Source organism: Martes martes, assembly GCF_963455335.1.
Source record: "Martes martes genome assembly, chromosome: 5".
Classification (NCBI taxonomy): domain Eukaryota; kingdom Metazoa; phylum Chordata; class Mammalia; order Carnivora; family Mustelidae; genus Martes; species Martes martes.
Genome location: NC_137892.1, coordinates 49091034 through 49106508, shown reverse-complemented (window position 1 = coordinate 49106508; position 15475 = coordinate 49091034). Strand labels below are relative to the sequence as shown.

General features: G+C 35.5%; 1 protein-coding gene across 1 annotated transcript in view; it reads right to left on the bottom strand.

Annotated features, from left to right (window-relative positions):
• KIAA0825 overlaps nucleotides 1-15475 on the bottom strand; it is a gene marked incomplete at its 3' end in the record, with an annotated part of 203430 nt that overhangs the window by 78813 nt on the left and 109142 nt on the right. The window contains exons 5-7 of the mRNA XM_080804280.1: nucleotides 14290-14451; nucleotides 3767-3861; nucleotides 188-415 (exon numbers count right to left, since the gene is read on the bottom strand). Of these exons, the coding sequence (XP_080660406.1) occupies nucleotides 188-415; nucleotides 3767-3861; nucleotides 14290-14451 (485 nt within the window). The remainder of the gene's footprint in view (nucleotides 1-187; nucleotides 416-3766; nucleotides 3862-14289; nucleotides 14452-15475) is intronic.

The following is a 15475-nucleotide window of genomic DNA, read 5'->3' as shown; positions in this document are numbered from 1 at the left end:
TGGCTGAGCATGGAGCACTCCACAGGACTCTATCCCACCACCCATGAGATCATGACCTGAGCCGAAACCAAGAGTCAGATGCTCTACCAACAGGCGCCACACAATGTCTTATATTAAAAAAAAAAAAAAAAAAAAAAAGTCTCATTATGGCAGTCAATGGTTTGAAAGGATTTCATTTGATACTTGCCTTTGCAATTTTCTTTGGTTGCTCTTCCTCAGGAACCACATGGCTGTCTTGCCAAACTTGCCGCACATTTACGAGGTTCATAGCATAGGTTACAGCTAAAGTCCTTTCATTCTGTTCCTGTTGGAGAATTTTTGTGGAAAAATCTTCAGTTGCTGTTGTTATACAATGTGCCATGGGAAGAGACACTTCTTTAAATGCACTTCGCCAAGCAAAATCTAGTAAAGTAGCCTGAAATATAAATTTATATAAAGTTATATTAATCTTAACTCAGCAACAAGTGTTCATATTGTTATAGATATAAAATTATTACTTTCTTTCAGCATTTGAATATAGGTGTTCTTTGATAAATGGCAAAACCATTCTTACAACCTGAAAAATATTACCCAGCAAATAAAGCAATATACAAAAACATGTGTATTCTTTACACAGAGTAACATACTGGCATTTCATTTTAATTCATCAGTAAATTTAATCAAAAACTTTTTTCAAAATTTAATCTTTTAAATATAGTTCAATAAAACTATCTTTATGAAAGTTAAAAGTTACATTTACTGTTTATCACATAAAGCAATCTTTAAATTCAATATATTTAATAAAGCCTAAATTAGATTTTTATAGTCTTTTTTATAGTTTATTGTTAACAAGTACTGCAACATAAGACAGAGTTTAATATTCAATCTTTTATTTCTTTTTTACTCTCAGAAATCCATACAAGCCAAAAAAGAGCAACAAGAAATTTCTCAGAGAAATTACATCATGGCACCTTTCTAGAGTTTTACTTCTTTAGAATTTTATTCAGTTTCTTCACTACTTTTGTTCCAAGAAATGAGGAATTAAAATTATCTGCATTGTTCTGTGTTGGGGGAGTGGGAGAGGATGTAGTAAATGAGACTGGTAGTGCTTTGTTTTCTTTTTTCTTGGGGTCTGGGCTCCATATAATTATGAATGTATACTATCCCCAAGTCCTCTAATGTTCTCTTAAGTACTAAAAAATTATGGGTAGTAGGTGAGCCCAGGCTTAGCATTTAATTTTCCCTGTTTCAATGTAATCTTGTTTACTGTAATAATTCACCTACTCCAACTTTAGAAGACCCGAGGCTCAATATGCCTGATTGAATTACCTATTTTTCTGGATCTCAGTTTTTTGGCTGGAAAAGTAGAGGAGCTGATTTGGATGATGTCTATGGTTTCTCTTGGTCTGAAATTACTGAGATTATGGTCATTAGCTTACTTTTCCTATACATACATCCTAGTCAGCATTTATTTAGTGCTTTCTATATATACTGTATGAAGTAATAAAGATGATTCATCTTCTAGAGCTAAAATTCCATATAATTCCATGATATACTCCATGAGTATAATCAATAATCAAATCTAAAATCAAAATCTATAGTGAAAACATAGCTCTCATTTTCACTACATATATAATCATGGTGTAATTTAACTTTTCTTTCTTTTTTTTTTTTTTTAATTCTACTTACTTATTCGACAGAGAGAGATCAGAAGTAGGAAGAGAGGCAGGCGGCGGGGTGCAGGGGGGAGGGGGAAGCTGGCTCCCCGCTGAGCAGAGAGCCCGATGCGGGGCTTGATCCCAGGACCCCAAGACCATGACCAAGCAGAAAGCAGAGGCTTAACCCACTGAGCCACCCAGGCGCCCCTTAACTTTTCTTTCTGAAGTATATTTGGACCTTTAACATCACAGGGCTTAAAAACACATTTCTCATCTTAGTTTTACATAAAATTACTCAATAACTGAAACTATTCAGCTCATACAATCTCCTTTCTTATAAGTGAAATTGATGTAGTCCTTCTCTCTAATAGTATTTTCTTGGAACCTACTTATGAAAGAAATGTAAGAAGGAACTTAACTCCATGAAAATTAAAAACAACAACAAATCTCTGCTTCTTATTCTCCCCACCAGGGCACCTCTACTCATTAATATCATTCATCTAATCAAGGAAATATGTTCTGGTAAAAAGTGTCATTAATAGCCATGACTGCAATGACAATTCTGTATTTTGTGCAATGATGACTACCTTTGGTCATGGTAATTTATATGTGATTACAATATCTTGACCCATCTGAATTCTTTTTTCAAAATACAGAAAACCAAGCATATTAATAGCTGCTCTTAAAAAGAAAACTGGAAACTTTTACTATTCAAATCAACTCTTAGAAGGCTGTTTTCATGAAATACTACTTGCCTACTCTACTCTTCCCATCTGATGTTTCTCATCACACATATCCAGTTAGAACAGAGAATGTTTACTAGTTGATCCAAGAAGAGGAAATAACGTTGCTTTCTGTTCTGTGCACAAAAGAGGTAACTATTGGATGCCCTTCTTCTATTACCTAAAGCTAATTTTTTAATACCTATGTGGATTTTTGGCCAAGGCATAATATATAACTTTCCATTTTCCTTATTATTTCCCTTCTATTCTAAATTGAAACTCTGTTTAAAGCTCTGGGGGGTTTTTGCCCTTCTATTTTTAAAATTTTGTTTTAGAGATTTTATTTATTTATAAATAAATAGAGAGAGTAGGAGAATAAGAGAGTACAAGCAGGGGGAGAAGCAGAGGGAGAGGGAGAGGGAGAAGCAGGTTCCCCACTGAGCAGGGAGCCTGATGTGGGGCTCGATTCCAGGACACTGGGATCATAACCTGAGCTGAAGGCAGACACTTAACCAACTGAGCCACCCAGGTGCCCATTTTTTGCCCTTTTACATATTTACCTGCTATATCAGTCAAGATCCATTCAGAAAACAGAAACCACATGAGGTATTTCATAAGAAAGAATTTTAATGTAGGGTGTTAGTTACTAAAAGTGATGGAATTTTGACGAGCTAAACATGCGCTAGGGAGCAAGACAGATACTAACAGAGTAGGAAGCCACTGCCACTTCTAGGGCTGGAGGAACAAGCAAAGGGACTGTATATGGGAGTGTAGTTCCTGGGGCTAACAACCTCAGTTAAAGGTAATGCAGACCTGACAGGTGGAGCTGTGTGTTGAGAGCAGGGTCCATGGAGGAAATTTTTCCTAAAACAGAGAGAGGGGAAGAAGTACCCTGGCTTTTCTCCATCCACCCTCTAGTCCTCTATTACCGCCTTCCATGGGCCCAAACTTCCTAGAATCCTGGAAGGCGTAGTTCTCTATAACAAAACAGAGCAGGAAAGAGTGGTAATGGATCTGAGAACAGACAGGCACAGGCAGGGCACTCTAAAATAAGAGGCCAGTTCAAGCTGTTCTTTCCTCTTTCGTTTCCTTTCTAATGTCCATTTTCTTGCCTTCAACAAGTATCTACAGCACAAATTCTCAGAGTGTAGCCAGTGAATTGGGATAAGAACAAACATTTCTTCACTTGCAGCGCCCTAACTTCTTCCAGGGAACAGACTGGGCAAGAGAGCGGCGTCCCCACTAAATCCAATTTTTGCCAGAACTTATAAGCTAATTTTCAAACAGGAATTTTTTTCTTTAGTGGCAAAGGGTAAAACTCAAGACACTGTGATTCATAATGGATTTACAGACATACGATACTGTTACATATGAGTAAAAAACTACCACCCTTCTTTCCTCATTCACCTCTTTGACCGGTAGCAATTGCTCTGAAGGAACTCTGGTTTCACTTGCTCTGGGTTTCTCTATCATAACTTCTTGACTGGATGGATCCAAAATTCCTAAACAAAACAAACACAAAAGTGTACATTAAGAAAAACCATATCAGATGGAATTAATAGACTCAGGTTAAAATTAATTTGGCAGTAAAGCTCTGTCCCTAGTATAGACATACAAACACATATATCAAGATGCACAGAACATAGTCAATAAGATGTAGGGTGATGTCACCATTACAGAAACTAGAGGATCAGGGCGCCTGGGTGGCTCAGCCATTAAGCATTTGCCTTTGGCTCAGGTCATGATCCCAGGGTCCTGGGATGGAGTTTGGCAGCACACTCCCTGCTCAGCAGGAAGTCTGACGCTCCCTCTCCAACTCCCCCTGCTTGTGTTCCCTCTCTCACTCTCTCTCTTCTCTGTCAAATAAATAAATAAAATCTTAAAAAAATAAACAAACAAACTACAGGATCAAAATATGTAGAGCCCCCTTCCATACATACAACTTGATGGCATTTATATGCTATCTATATTGATATTTGATATACATGTATATATAATCTGTAAAACATAGATCCCTTTGTCATTAATACATTTTCATGTTGAGAATGTAGGATGACAGTACAGAATAACATTAATCTTCTTGTCCATTTAAAAATTTGAGTTTTCTTCCTTTTAAGATTTTATTTATCCATTTGTCAGAAAGAAAGAGAGAGAGTACGAGCACAAGGACGGGGAGCAGCAGGCAGAGGGAGAAGCAAGCTACCCTGCTGAGTGAGGAGCCTGATATGGGATTACATCCAAGGACCCTGGGCTCATGACCCAAACTGAAGGCAGATCCTTAACTAGCTGAGCCACCCAGGCATCCCTAAAAATTTAACTTCTAAACTTAAGAATGGTGCATTTAAGAAATGGTGATGTTCCTTAGCACATTAATACATCTTTTCTTGAAATGAGGAAGAACAGAAGTACATGGGTAAACATCAGCGCATCAGGAAAAATTACACTATTAAGAAGTATATCAATAATCCATTGGAAAGATACAAACCCTGGGATAAGAAATGATCTTATTTTAAAATGGAAATATTTCCACATATTTATCTTTAAGAATTAAGGAAGTCTTTCCCATGGGAAAAAATTAGAGCTACAAAAATGTAATAAAAATATGCCAAAAATTAATCTTCAAGAATTTCCACTTGGTCACCTGGGTGGCTCAGTTGGTTAAGCAACTGCTTTCAGCTCAGGTCATGATCCCTGAATCCTGGGATCGAGTACTGCATCGGGCTCCCAGCTCCATGGGGATTCTGCTTCTCCCTCTGACCTCCCCTTTCATGCTCTCTCTCACTCTCAAATAAATAGATGAAAACTTAAAAAATAAAAAAGACTTGTAAGGATTCTTCAAAAAAAAAAAAAGGAATCTTTCCACTTTTCCAATAAGGGTCTATTAATTATAGTTTAATTTGAAATGAATGAGTTAGCATTTACCTTTTGTTTTTGCTTAGCCTTGATATATGATGATTAATTATAAACTTTGATGCCCTTTTTTTAAAGTTTTAGGATCTTGAGAATCGGTTTCTGCTTATGTCCTGAGCAAACAAAGTTCAAAGACTGATTCTTATCTGTCTTTCTGACAGATATAATCATCTAGAAGATGTGTAGGGTTTTTGTCTTCTGTTTTTCTAAATGTGGCTCTTTGAGCATAATCATGAATGATTCTTTTTTTTTTTTTAAGATTTTATTTATCTATTTGACAGACAGAGATCACAAGTAGGCAGAGAAGCAGGCAGAGAGAGAGGAGGAAGCAGGCTCCCCGCTGAGCAGAGAGCCCGATGCGGGGCTTGATCCCAGGACCCTGGGATCATGACCTGAGCCGAAGGCAGAGGCTTTAACCCACTGAGCCACCCAGGCGCCCCTCATGAATGATTCTTAAGTAGTATAATTTACAAAAGCATTCCCTAGAAAGGTAAATACTCCATTTGGTAAGCAATAATATCCTTTTTGAAAATTTTATCAGAGTTTATGTATTGTGAGGAAAAGTTTTCCTCAACTCCAGTGTTCTTAATCATTTTGGATTTGTGAACACTTTTGAGAACTTCATTAGTGAAAGAATACTCCATCCAAAATGCACAATATGATTGCATGGTAGGTGTGCACACACCCCCCCACCCACCCCCCACCACACACATACACATACACTACTGGGAATTCCCAGGCCCTCTTGCACAGTGCATTCATGAACCCCAAGGCCTATGGACTGTAGTTTAGGAATCCTGCTTCATTTCTCATCATATACCACAACACAGAGAGGATTTTAGATCAGTGTTATACCATCTAACCTAAAATGCCTTCTCTCTCTCTTTTTTTTTTAAATTATTTATTTGACAGACAGAGATCACAAGTAGGCAGAGAGGCAGGCAGAGAGAGGGAGAGAGAGAGGAGGAAGCAGGCTCCCCGCTGAGCAGAGAGCTCAACGTGGGGCTTGATCCCAGGACCCTGGGATCATGACCTGAGCCGAAGGCAGAGGCCTTAACCCACTGAGCCACCCAGTTGTCCCTCTCTCTCTTTTTTTAAAAAAAGATTGTATTTATTTATTTGACAGAGACAGAGAGAGCACAAGGATGGGGAGCAAGCAGCAGGCAAAGGGAGAGGGAAAAGCAGGCTCCTCAAGGAGCAGGGAGCCCAATGTGGGACTCAATCCCAGGACTGTAGGATCATGACCAGAGCCCCAGGCAGATGCTTAACCGACTGAACCACCCAAGTGTCCCAAAAATGCATTCTCTATGGCTTGCATTTTACTATGCCTCTAAAAAATGGTACTATAAATAATTGATTCTAATACTGAAATAAAATCTAGATTAATGAAAGATTTTTAAATAAAGAAAAATTAAACTATAAGGCTATTAAAAGAAAATATGGAATATTTTTAAAAATATCTATGTAAAAAAGATTTTTCAGAAGGGCAAAAATGCAGAAGCCATAACATAATTCTGCATTAAAAAATTCTGCATAACAAAAATATCATTAGCAGTCAAAATAGATGTGACAAACTGACTTGGCACTCTTTCTCAAATGTCCATATTTTTTTTTAATTAATAGACTTTATTTTTTAGAGCAAATTTATGCTTACAGAAAAACTGAGTAGCAAATACAGAGTTTCCATTTACTCCCTTTCTCTCCGTCCTCAGTTCCCCTACTGTTAACATCTTACAATGGTGTGGTGTATATATGTGTGTATATATTTTTAAAGTAGGCTCCATGCCCAGCGAGGAGCCCACTTTGGGGCTTGAACTCATGACCCTAAGATCAAGACCTGAGCTGAGATCAAGAATCAGACACTTAACCTACTGAGTCACCCAGGTGCCCCTGGTATGGTATATTTTTGACAACTAAGGAACCAATATTATTATTACCTAAAGCCCATAGTTTATATTATGATTCATTTTTATTAATTTTTAATTTTAATTCCCATATAGTTAACATGCAGGGTTACATTAGTTTCAGGTGTACAGTATAGCAACTCGACAATTCCACATATCATTCAATGCTCACCAGGACAAGTTTACTCCTTACATTCACCTCCCCTCTGATATCTATGAGTCTGTTCTCTTATAATTAAGAGTCTATTTCATGATTTGTCACTCTTTTTCTCCTATTTATTCTTCTTTTGTTTGTTTCTTTAATTCCACATGAGTGAAATCATATGGTATTTGTCCTTCTCTGGCTGACTTATTTCGTTATTTCATTTAGGATTATACTCTCTAGCTCCATCTATGTCATTGCAAATGGCAAGATTTCATTCTTTTTATGGGTGAATAATATTCCATTATATATCTCACATCTTCTTTATCCATTCATCAATCAATGGACACTTGGTCTGTTTCCATTATTTGCTATTACAGATAATGCTGCTATAAACATAGGGCTGCATGTATCCCTTTAATGATTCTGTATTTTTTGGGTAAATCCCCAGTAGTTTGATTACTGGATTGTAGAGTAGTTCTGTTTTTAAATTTTAGAGGAATCTCCATACTGTTTTCCGGAGTGGCTGTACCAGTCTGTATTCCCACCAACAATGCAAGAGGGTAATTTTTCTCCACATCCTCGCCAAAACTTGTCTTTTTGTGTGTTTTTGATTTTAGCCATTCTGACAGGTATGAGGTGATACCTCATAGCCTCATAGTTTTGATTTGTATTTCCCTGATGATGAGTGATATTGAACATCTTTTCATGTGTCTGTTGGCCATCTGGACGTCCTTTTTGGAAAAATGTCTGTTCATGTCTTCTGTCCATTTTTAATTTGGATTATTTGCTTTTTGGGTGTTGAGTTTTCCAAGTTCATTACATTTTGGGGCCTCCTGGGTAGCTCAGTTGGTTAAGCATCTGCCTTTGGCTTGGGTCATGATCCCAGAACCCTGGGATTGAGCCCCGCATTGGGATCCCTGCTCAGAGGGGAGTCTGCCTTTCCCTCTCACTCTCCCTCTGTTATCTCTCTCTGAAATAAATAAACAAAAACTTAAAAAAAAAAAGTTCTTTATATTTTGGTTACTAAGACTTTCTTGGATATATCATTTTAAAATATCTTCTCCCAGGTTGCCTTTTGGTTTTGTTGATTGTTTCTTTCACTGTGCAGAAGTTTTTATTTTGATACAGTTCCAATAGTTTATTTCTGCTTTTGTTTCCCTTGCCTCAGAAGATATATCTAAAAAAATGTTGCTAGGGCTTATGTCAGAGAAATTACTGCCTATGCTCCCTTCCAGGATTTTTGTGGTTTCAGGCCTTACATTTAGACCTTTAATTCATTTTGAAATTAAGGATTCATTCTTTGTGTTGTACATTCTATGGGTTTTGCCAAGTGCATAATGTCATGTATCCATCATTACTGTTTCATATAGAATTATTTCACTGCTCTAGAAATCTCCTCTACTCACCTCTTTTCCCCTTTTCCCTTCCCTTGGCAACTACTGATCTTTTTACTGTCTCTACACTTTTGCTTTTTCCAGAAGGTCATTTAATTGGAATCATGTAGTATATACTCTTTTCAGATTGGCTTCTTTCATTTAGCAGTATCCATTTAACATTCCTCCATTTATTTTTGTAGCTTGGTATCTCATTTATTTTTACCACTGAATAATATTTTATTGTCTGGATGCACCACAATTTATTTATCTAGTCATCTACTGAAGGACATCTTGGTTGATTCTAAGTTTTGCCAATTATGAATAAAGTTGCTATAAACATTCATGTGTTGGTTTTTATGTGAACGTAAGTTTTCAACTTATTTGTGTACATATTTGAGAGTGTGATTACTAGATAATACAAGACAGTGTTTAGCTTGTAAGATACAATGAAATCATCTGCTTGAGAGGCTATACTATTTTACAGTCCCATCAACAAAGAGTGAGAGTTCCTGTTGCTTCACATCCTTGTGAGAATTTAGTGTTGTTAGTGTTTCAGATTTTAGCCATTCTAACAAGTGTGTAGTGGTATCTCTTTGTTTTGCTTTGCATTTCCCTGATGACATATGATGTTGAGCATCTTTTCATATGCTTATTTGCCATCTGTATATCTTCTTTGGTAAGGAGTCTGTTCAGATCTTTTGCTCATTTTTTAATTGGGTTTTTGTTGTTGCTTTCTTATTGAATTTTAAGTGTTCTTTGTATATTTTGGATACAAGTCCTTTATTAGATATGTGTTTTGCAAATATTTTGCTCAGTCTATGGGTTGTCTTTTCATCCTCTTACCCACCGTATCTTTTCACTTTGCAATTTCACTTTAGAAATGTACTGTCCTGATATGCATGTCCACATTTAAGACAAAGTTCAAGGAAATTTGCTCTATCATGTTTTGTGGTAGTAAATAAAGAGGAAAACAAAACCCTATATGCTCATCAGTGAGTAACAGGTTAAATTATGGTACATGTGCCATTGGAAAATTATTTGCCTATTAGGAAGAATGAGATCTTTCTATATAAGTGTTAATAAAAAAGAAGTTCTGCATAGTAGGACAAGATTTCACATTATTTTAACTTGGGGATATATACAAAAGTCATTGTCTCTGGAAAGGAAAACTAGACAACTTGGAGCAGAAAAAGACTTAATTTTCACTATATACTCTTTTATCTTGTTCAAAGTTTTACTATATGCATCAACTACTATTCAAAACAAATTTTAAAGAAGAAAAAACAATAAAGATCAAATTGTTAATAACACGAAGGGACAATGCTTAGATTGTTAATGTCATCTTACTTTTTTACAGAGAGCTCATAAAACCAGCTAATTTAAAAAGATATTTAACTCTGGAAAAATAATACTAGTTCAAACTACAGGCTTTGCAGATCTATTTCTGGAAATAACTATCTGCCATGGTGCAGCTATAGTTTAAGACTTTAAAAAAAGTTAATTATCTTATATTTATCATTTCACTTCCAAATACATTATGCTTATTCACTGAAAGTAACATGCTTTGATGTTTATACAAACCATTTGCTTATTTTCAAGATGAATAAGAAAAAAAGATAAGCTTCCCAAGACTTCTTTTGCCAGTGAGCAGTTCTACAGTAAGACAGAAAATTATCAAGCAGTTACAAATATAATTCCCCCCCCAAATTAAAAAAAATTTAAAAACCTAATCCTATATAAAGAGCAAAAGGGATCATTTTAAGGTAGTATTAGTAAGATTGATTCTAGACTAATAAGATGCCTTGTGGTTTTAATGAATTGTGGCATTTTTGCATTTGTTTGGAATTCAATATGGTCAATATCAAAATTTGGCATTGTCAAACTTAATGAGCTCTGTGAACATGGGAAAAATTATCTCATTGATTTAAATATATATTGAAAACTCTATACACTTATTAGCATTATCTAGAGAAGTAGCCCATGTTTGGCTCATCACGCTAAAACATACTTATTTGTATGCAGTCAACACTGGTTTCCTTAAGAGCATGCCCAGATTAAGGACCTCAGTAGAGTGCAGAGGGTCACAGGAATGCCAGCTGCTAAACAGTCTCCCCCCTAAAGAGTTCGCTGTGGTTCATTTTACATTTCTGGTTAGTTTCCACACTGCCGCTTTCTTTCATAGACAGTAGAGGTTGGCAGTACTTCCCTGTGACATCCACTTTCACACCCAAATTGGTCTTCATAGGCTCCCATTGTGTGCACTACAAAGCAACTTGCCTTGTTGGCAGCTCTAAGTGGGAACTACAAGTCTTTCTTTTCTTCACTGTTCTTTTCTGGCTCACAAGCAACCTCCCACCAAAAGCTGAATCTGTGGAAGAGACTACATCCAAGAGATAATACTATGAAAAAGTATGAAGAGAAGCCCAGGTGGCCACCTTGCAAATTTCCAATGTGGAAGCCTTCGACCTCTCTGCCCAAGAAACAGCTAAAGTCCTAGTGTAATGAGCTTTACAAACCCTAGGAGCCTCTTTACCTTAACTACATACGCCTCCCTAATACAATCCCTTAACCATCTAGCTAAGGAACTCTTAGAAGCCATTTGACCCCTCTTAAGACCCCCTAAGAGTACAAACAATCTTTCAGAAGATCTGAAATCTTTGATTCTTCTGAGACAAACCCTAAGTGTTCTTCTTACATCCAATTGAAGCAGCCATTGCTCTTTGTCATTGCTGGGGCTAAAGAAAAATGAGGGCCAAGAAACCTCCTGGTTTAGATAAATCTCAGATGCCACCTTTGGAAAATTTGAGGAACTGCCCGAAGAACAACTGTATTCCAAAGGAGCATTAGAAGTGCCCCATAAATCAAACCTGAGGCCGCTCCAGAAGATATGATCATCTAAAAGAAATACCATAAGGCACCGTAACAGTCAAATAATGTCCTATCGTTTGCTGAAATGACCAAAATAGAAAGCCATCAAGTTATGACCAAAAAATAAAAGTAAATAAATATAATAACTAAATATATTTCTTCCTCTGAAAATACTTCATATGTCTCTACAGGATCTATTGTATCATATTTAAATTATTAAGAGCACTGACAATTTAGCTAAATGGACAATAGAGTGGTAAACATCAAAGTAAAATATTTAATCATCTTTATATTTTCTCTATGTGATGTTAAGCACCTGGATATTTTTAAAACATCTGGACAATAAGGAAAAAAAAAGCCCTCATTTTCACCACACTGTTTTGGTTACATGGACATAGTAGGCAACTCTTTCCAAGATCTTTATTAGCAAAATATGCTCCAATCAAAAGAAATACACAGGAAACCAAATGACTTGGTCTTTTTTTCCCCTTATTCCCTCCCACACAAGATTTCCAAGCAAAACATTAACTATCAGGATAACTTAAGATGCATTTGGTTTCTTTAATCATCCGTTTCAGGGAACCTTTTCCTTCCTGATTTAAAAAACCAATGCTTTTGATAAGAATTCATTAAGTTGGCTACACTGAATAAAATTTAAGTTTTTCTTGACAATTTCCCTCAAGATCATTCTTTGCAGGGAGCCCTTTATATAAAGTTATGTCAGATTAAATCAATCTTAGCTTTGTTATTAAAAAATATGAATTTCAACAATGAGGAAGACATATATCACATGGGGATGATTTAGTACTTAAGATATTTCTTATACCTGTGCTTTAAGATTCCTTCCATGTACATTGTTCAATAACCCACAACTGTATTTCTATAATACATTCTTATTAATATGAATTTGAAGTTACTTTTATCTGCCATGCTACTTATATAATGATAAATTTGGGTAAGGCAGTATATCGTAGCATAATTATATATTTTCTCTGTTGGTTTTATTCAGTAATGGTAACTATTTCCCTCAAATATATAGCATTTATAAGTCTCAACATCGCTTGATCTTAATCTGAATGAGTTGAACCAGCTTTTTCTTTTTCTTCTTTTTCTGAAATCGGTATATCAAACCTTTGCTTCAATTGTTGGTCATTTGAGTTTTGTATCTTTATAACACTTCTCTCATACAATTTAATTTTCAACCTATGCTGCCTTTAAAGGAATAAAGTTCTTAAAATTCACCTAATTTCACTAGAGTCTAGTCTAGGACCAAAACAATATGAGTTTCAAGAGGTAAGAGTCTAGATGTGTTGTGGTCCACTCTGTTTCTTGATCCACACTTCAGAAGAGAACTGCTAGAGATGTGGACGGGAGACACAAACCCTTCGCCAGGCATGATGGATGTTGAGGAGCAAAACCAAGTGTCCACTGCTTGAGGCACCAACATGTCAGTCAAAAATTAGGATGGCATATTTATCTACTCAGATATCTCTTCGACTCAGTCGATTTAATCTAGAAGACCCTCTAGGGTTTGTATTATCTCCTAATTAAATCTACTTTTCCATTGTCTTTTAATTTTCATATTTTCTTATATTTTTATTATTTTCTTACTGGACTTTTTTGACAGCTTTAGAACCCTGAAATCCACCTCCATTTTTTCTTCAAATTATCTCCAAGTTTGAAAAAAAATGATCCACTTGATAACTTAGTAGTGCTACTTAAACTTAATGGGACACATAGAAGGCTGGTAAGCTATGCTTAATATAAAAGAAACTTCAAACCTGTAACTTTTTCAACATGATTTACTCAGGCAAAATAAATAAGGAAATACAAAAGTCAACATAATAAAGTAAATGTAATTCCTTACTAAGAAATCGGGTTTTGAAATTTTCTGATTGATTGTTAATCATTCGGTTCCCTCACTTTATTTTGCAAATGCAGTCACAAGCTGTATTTATTGTTCTTAAATTGATACATGATACCATGTAAAAGAGAACTCTGTGTAGTTCATTCTGATATAGATGAAAATATTTATAAGTATAGATATGAACACAGAGAACATATTTTAACTGTTATGCCTCTGAATTCCACCTAGGGCAGAGCTTTCTTCAAAAGGATTTTGTTAAGATTAACTAAACTTAAAACAACATATTATATAATTTGAATTGCTTTTATAAAGCTCGAGTCTATTGCTTGTTACGTACTAGACATTCTTTTAAATACATACACTAAATCATTGAATTCTCACAACCTTATATAACATACTGAGATATGAAACACATAACAGTAAAAGAAAACAAAGAGAAAGTTAGTTTAGTCCTACACCATCATTTTGAAGATGAGTAAATGGCGTCTAAGGAAACGAAATATTTTGCCCAAGGTCATCTGGCCGTTAGAAACAGAAGGCGAGCTACTAGGTCATCCAGTCTGCTTGTTTTCGTCCATAAGCCAGGCTGTGTTTCTCAGAATTAAAAAAAAAAAAAAAATTAATCTGATTTTATCTAAAGATTATTATCCAGAATTGACTTATAATGATTTGTCCCTTGGAATTATGGAATTTGCCATGTATAAAGGATGAAAATGTAATTTTATGGTGTGCATTACAGTCAACATTTATTTAAGGAATACTATCTTTTTTTTTTTTTTTCAAGTTATAGTATAGATTCAGTGGCAGGAAGTGAAAACACAGAGAATAGGTATATAAATTTAAACAAAAGATCATGTTACCTGAAATATTTCTGGGTGTTTTGAGAGATACTAATATTTCTTCCAATAATTCTTCAACATTTTTTTCCAGCTTCAAGAAGGATTTTATGAGTTGTGATAAGAATTTGAGTTTATCAAAGGAGAGGAAAAAGTTTCTTCCTTTCTGTGGGCATTCAGGAGTTACTGTGAAAAGAGAAGATGAATACTATTACATTTGTACATTTTGTTTTCTCAGTATATACTGAAATAATCTATGTGATTCCATAAGCCATCAAAATTAATAAAATCAGCAATTAAACAAAGTTTATTCTTTAAGAAATGCATATAAAATCTCCTATGAGTTTCTTTTCTTTTGGGAAGCTGGAGATGAGTATTCTGTTTAATACAAATATGACAATTAAATAACTATATTGATTCTCAGTGTTTATAAACTGGTAATTGAGTTGTAAAATCACATCTTATAGAATTCTATTTTTTTTTTTAAGTCTGGGACAACTTGAATCTAGTCATGAGAAAACATCAGGCAAACCTAAATTGACAGAGATTCTATAAAATAGCTGGTCTGTACTCTTTAAAAGTGGTATGTCACAAAACACAAAGACTAGGAAATGTTCTAGTCAAAAGGAGTAAAAAAAGACATGACAACTGACATCAATACATGATTGATATTTTATTTACTTTATTATAAAGAATGTTATTGGATTAATTTGGTGAAATCTGCATAAGGTCTACAGTCTGATGCTCTTATTTCATGATTATTTATTTTCTGATATGGGTAACTATACTGTGATTATTAAAGAGAATGCCCTTGTTTGTTTGTCTTTTTCCAAAGTCTACTGATTTATTTTTTTAAATTTTATTAACATATAATGTATTATTTTCTTCAGGGGTACAGATCTGTGAATCCTTAGTCTTACACAATTCAAAGCACTCACGATAGCACATACCCTCCCCAGTGTCCATAACTTTGCAGGGGAGAATGCCCTTGTTTTTAAGAAATACACACTAGGGGTGTCTGGGTGTCTCAGTCAGTTAAGCACCTGCCGTCAGTTCAGGTCATGATCTCAGGGTCCTGGGATCAAGCGTCACATCAGGCTCCCTGCTCAGCAAGGAGTCTGCTTCTTCCTTTCTCTCTGTCAGCTTCTCCCTCTCCCTCTGCCTGCTACTCCCCCTGCTTGTACTCTCTGTGTCAAATAAATAAAATCTT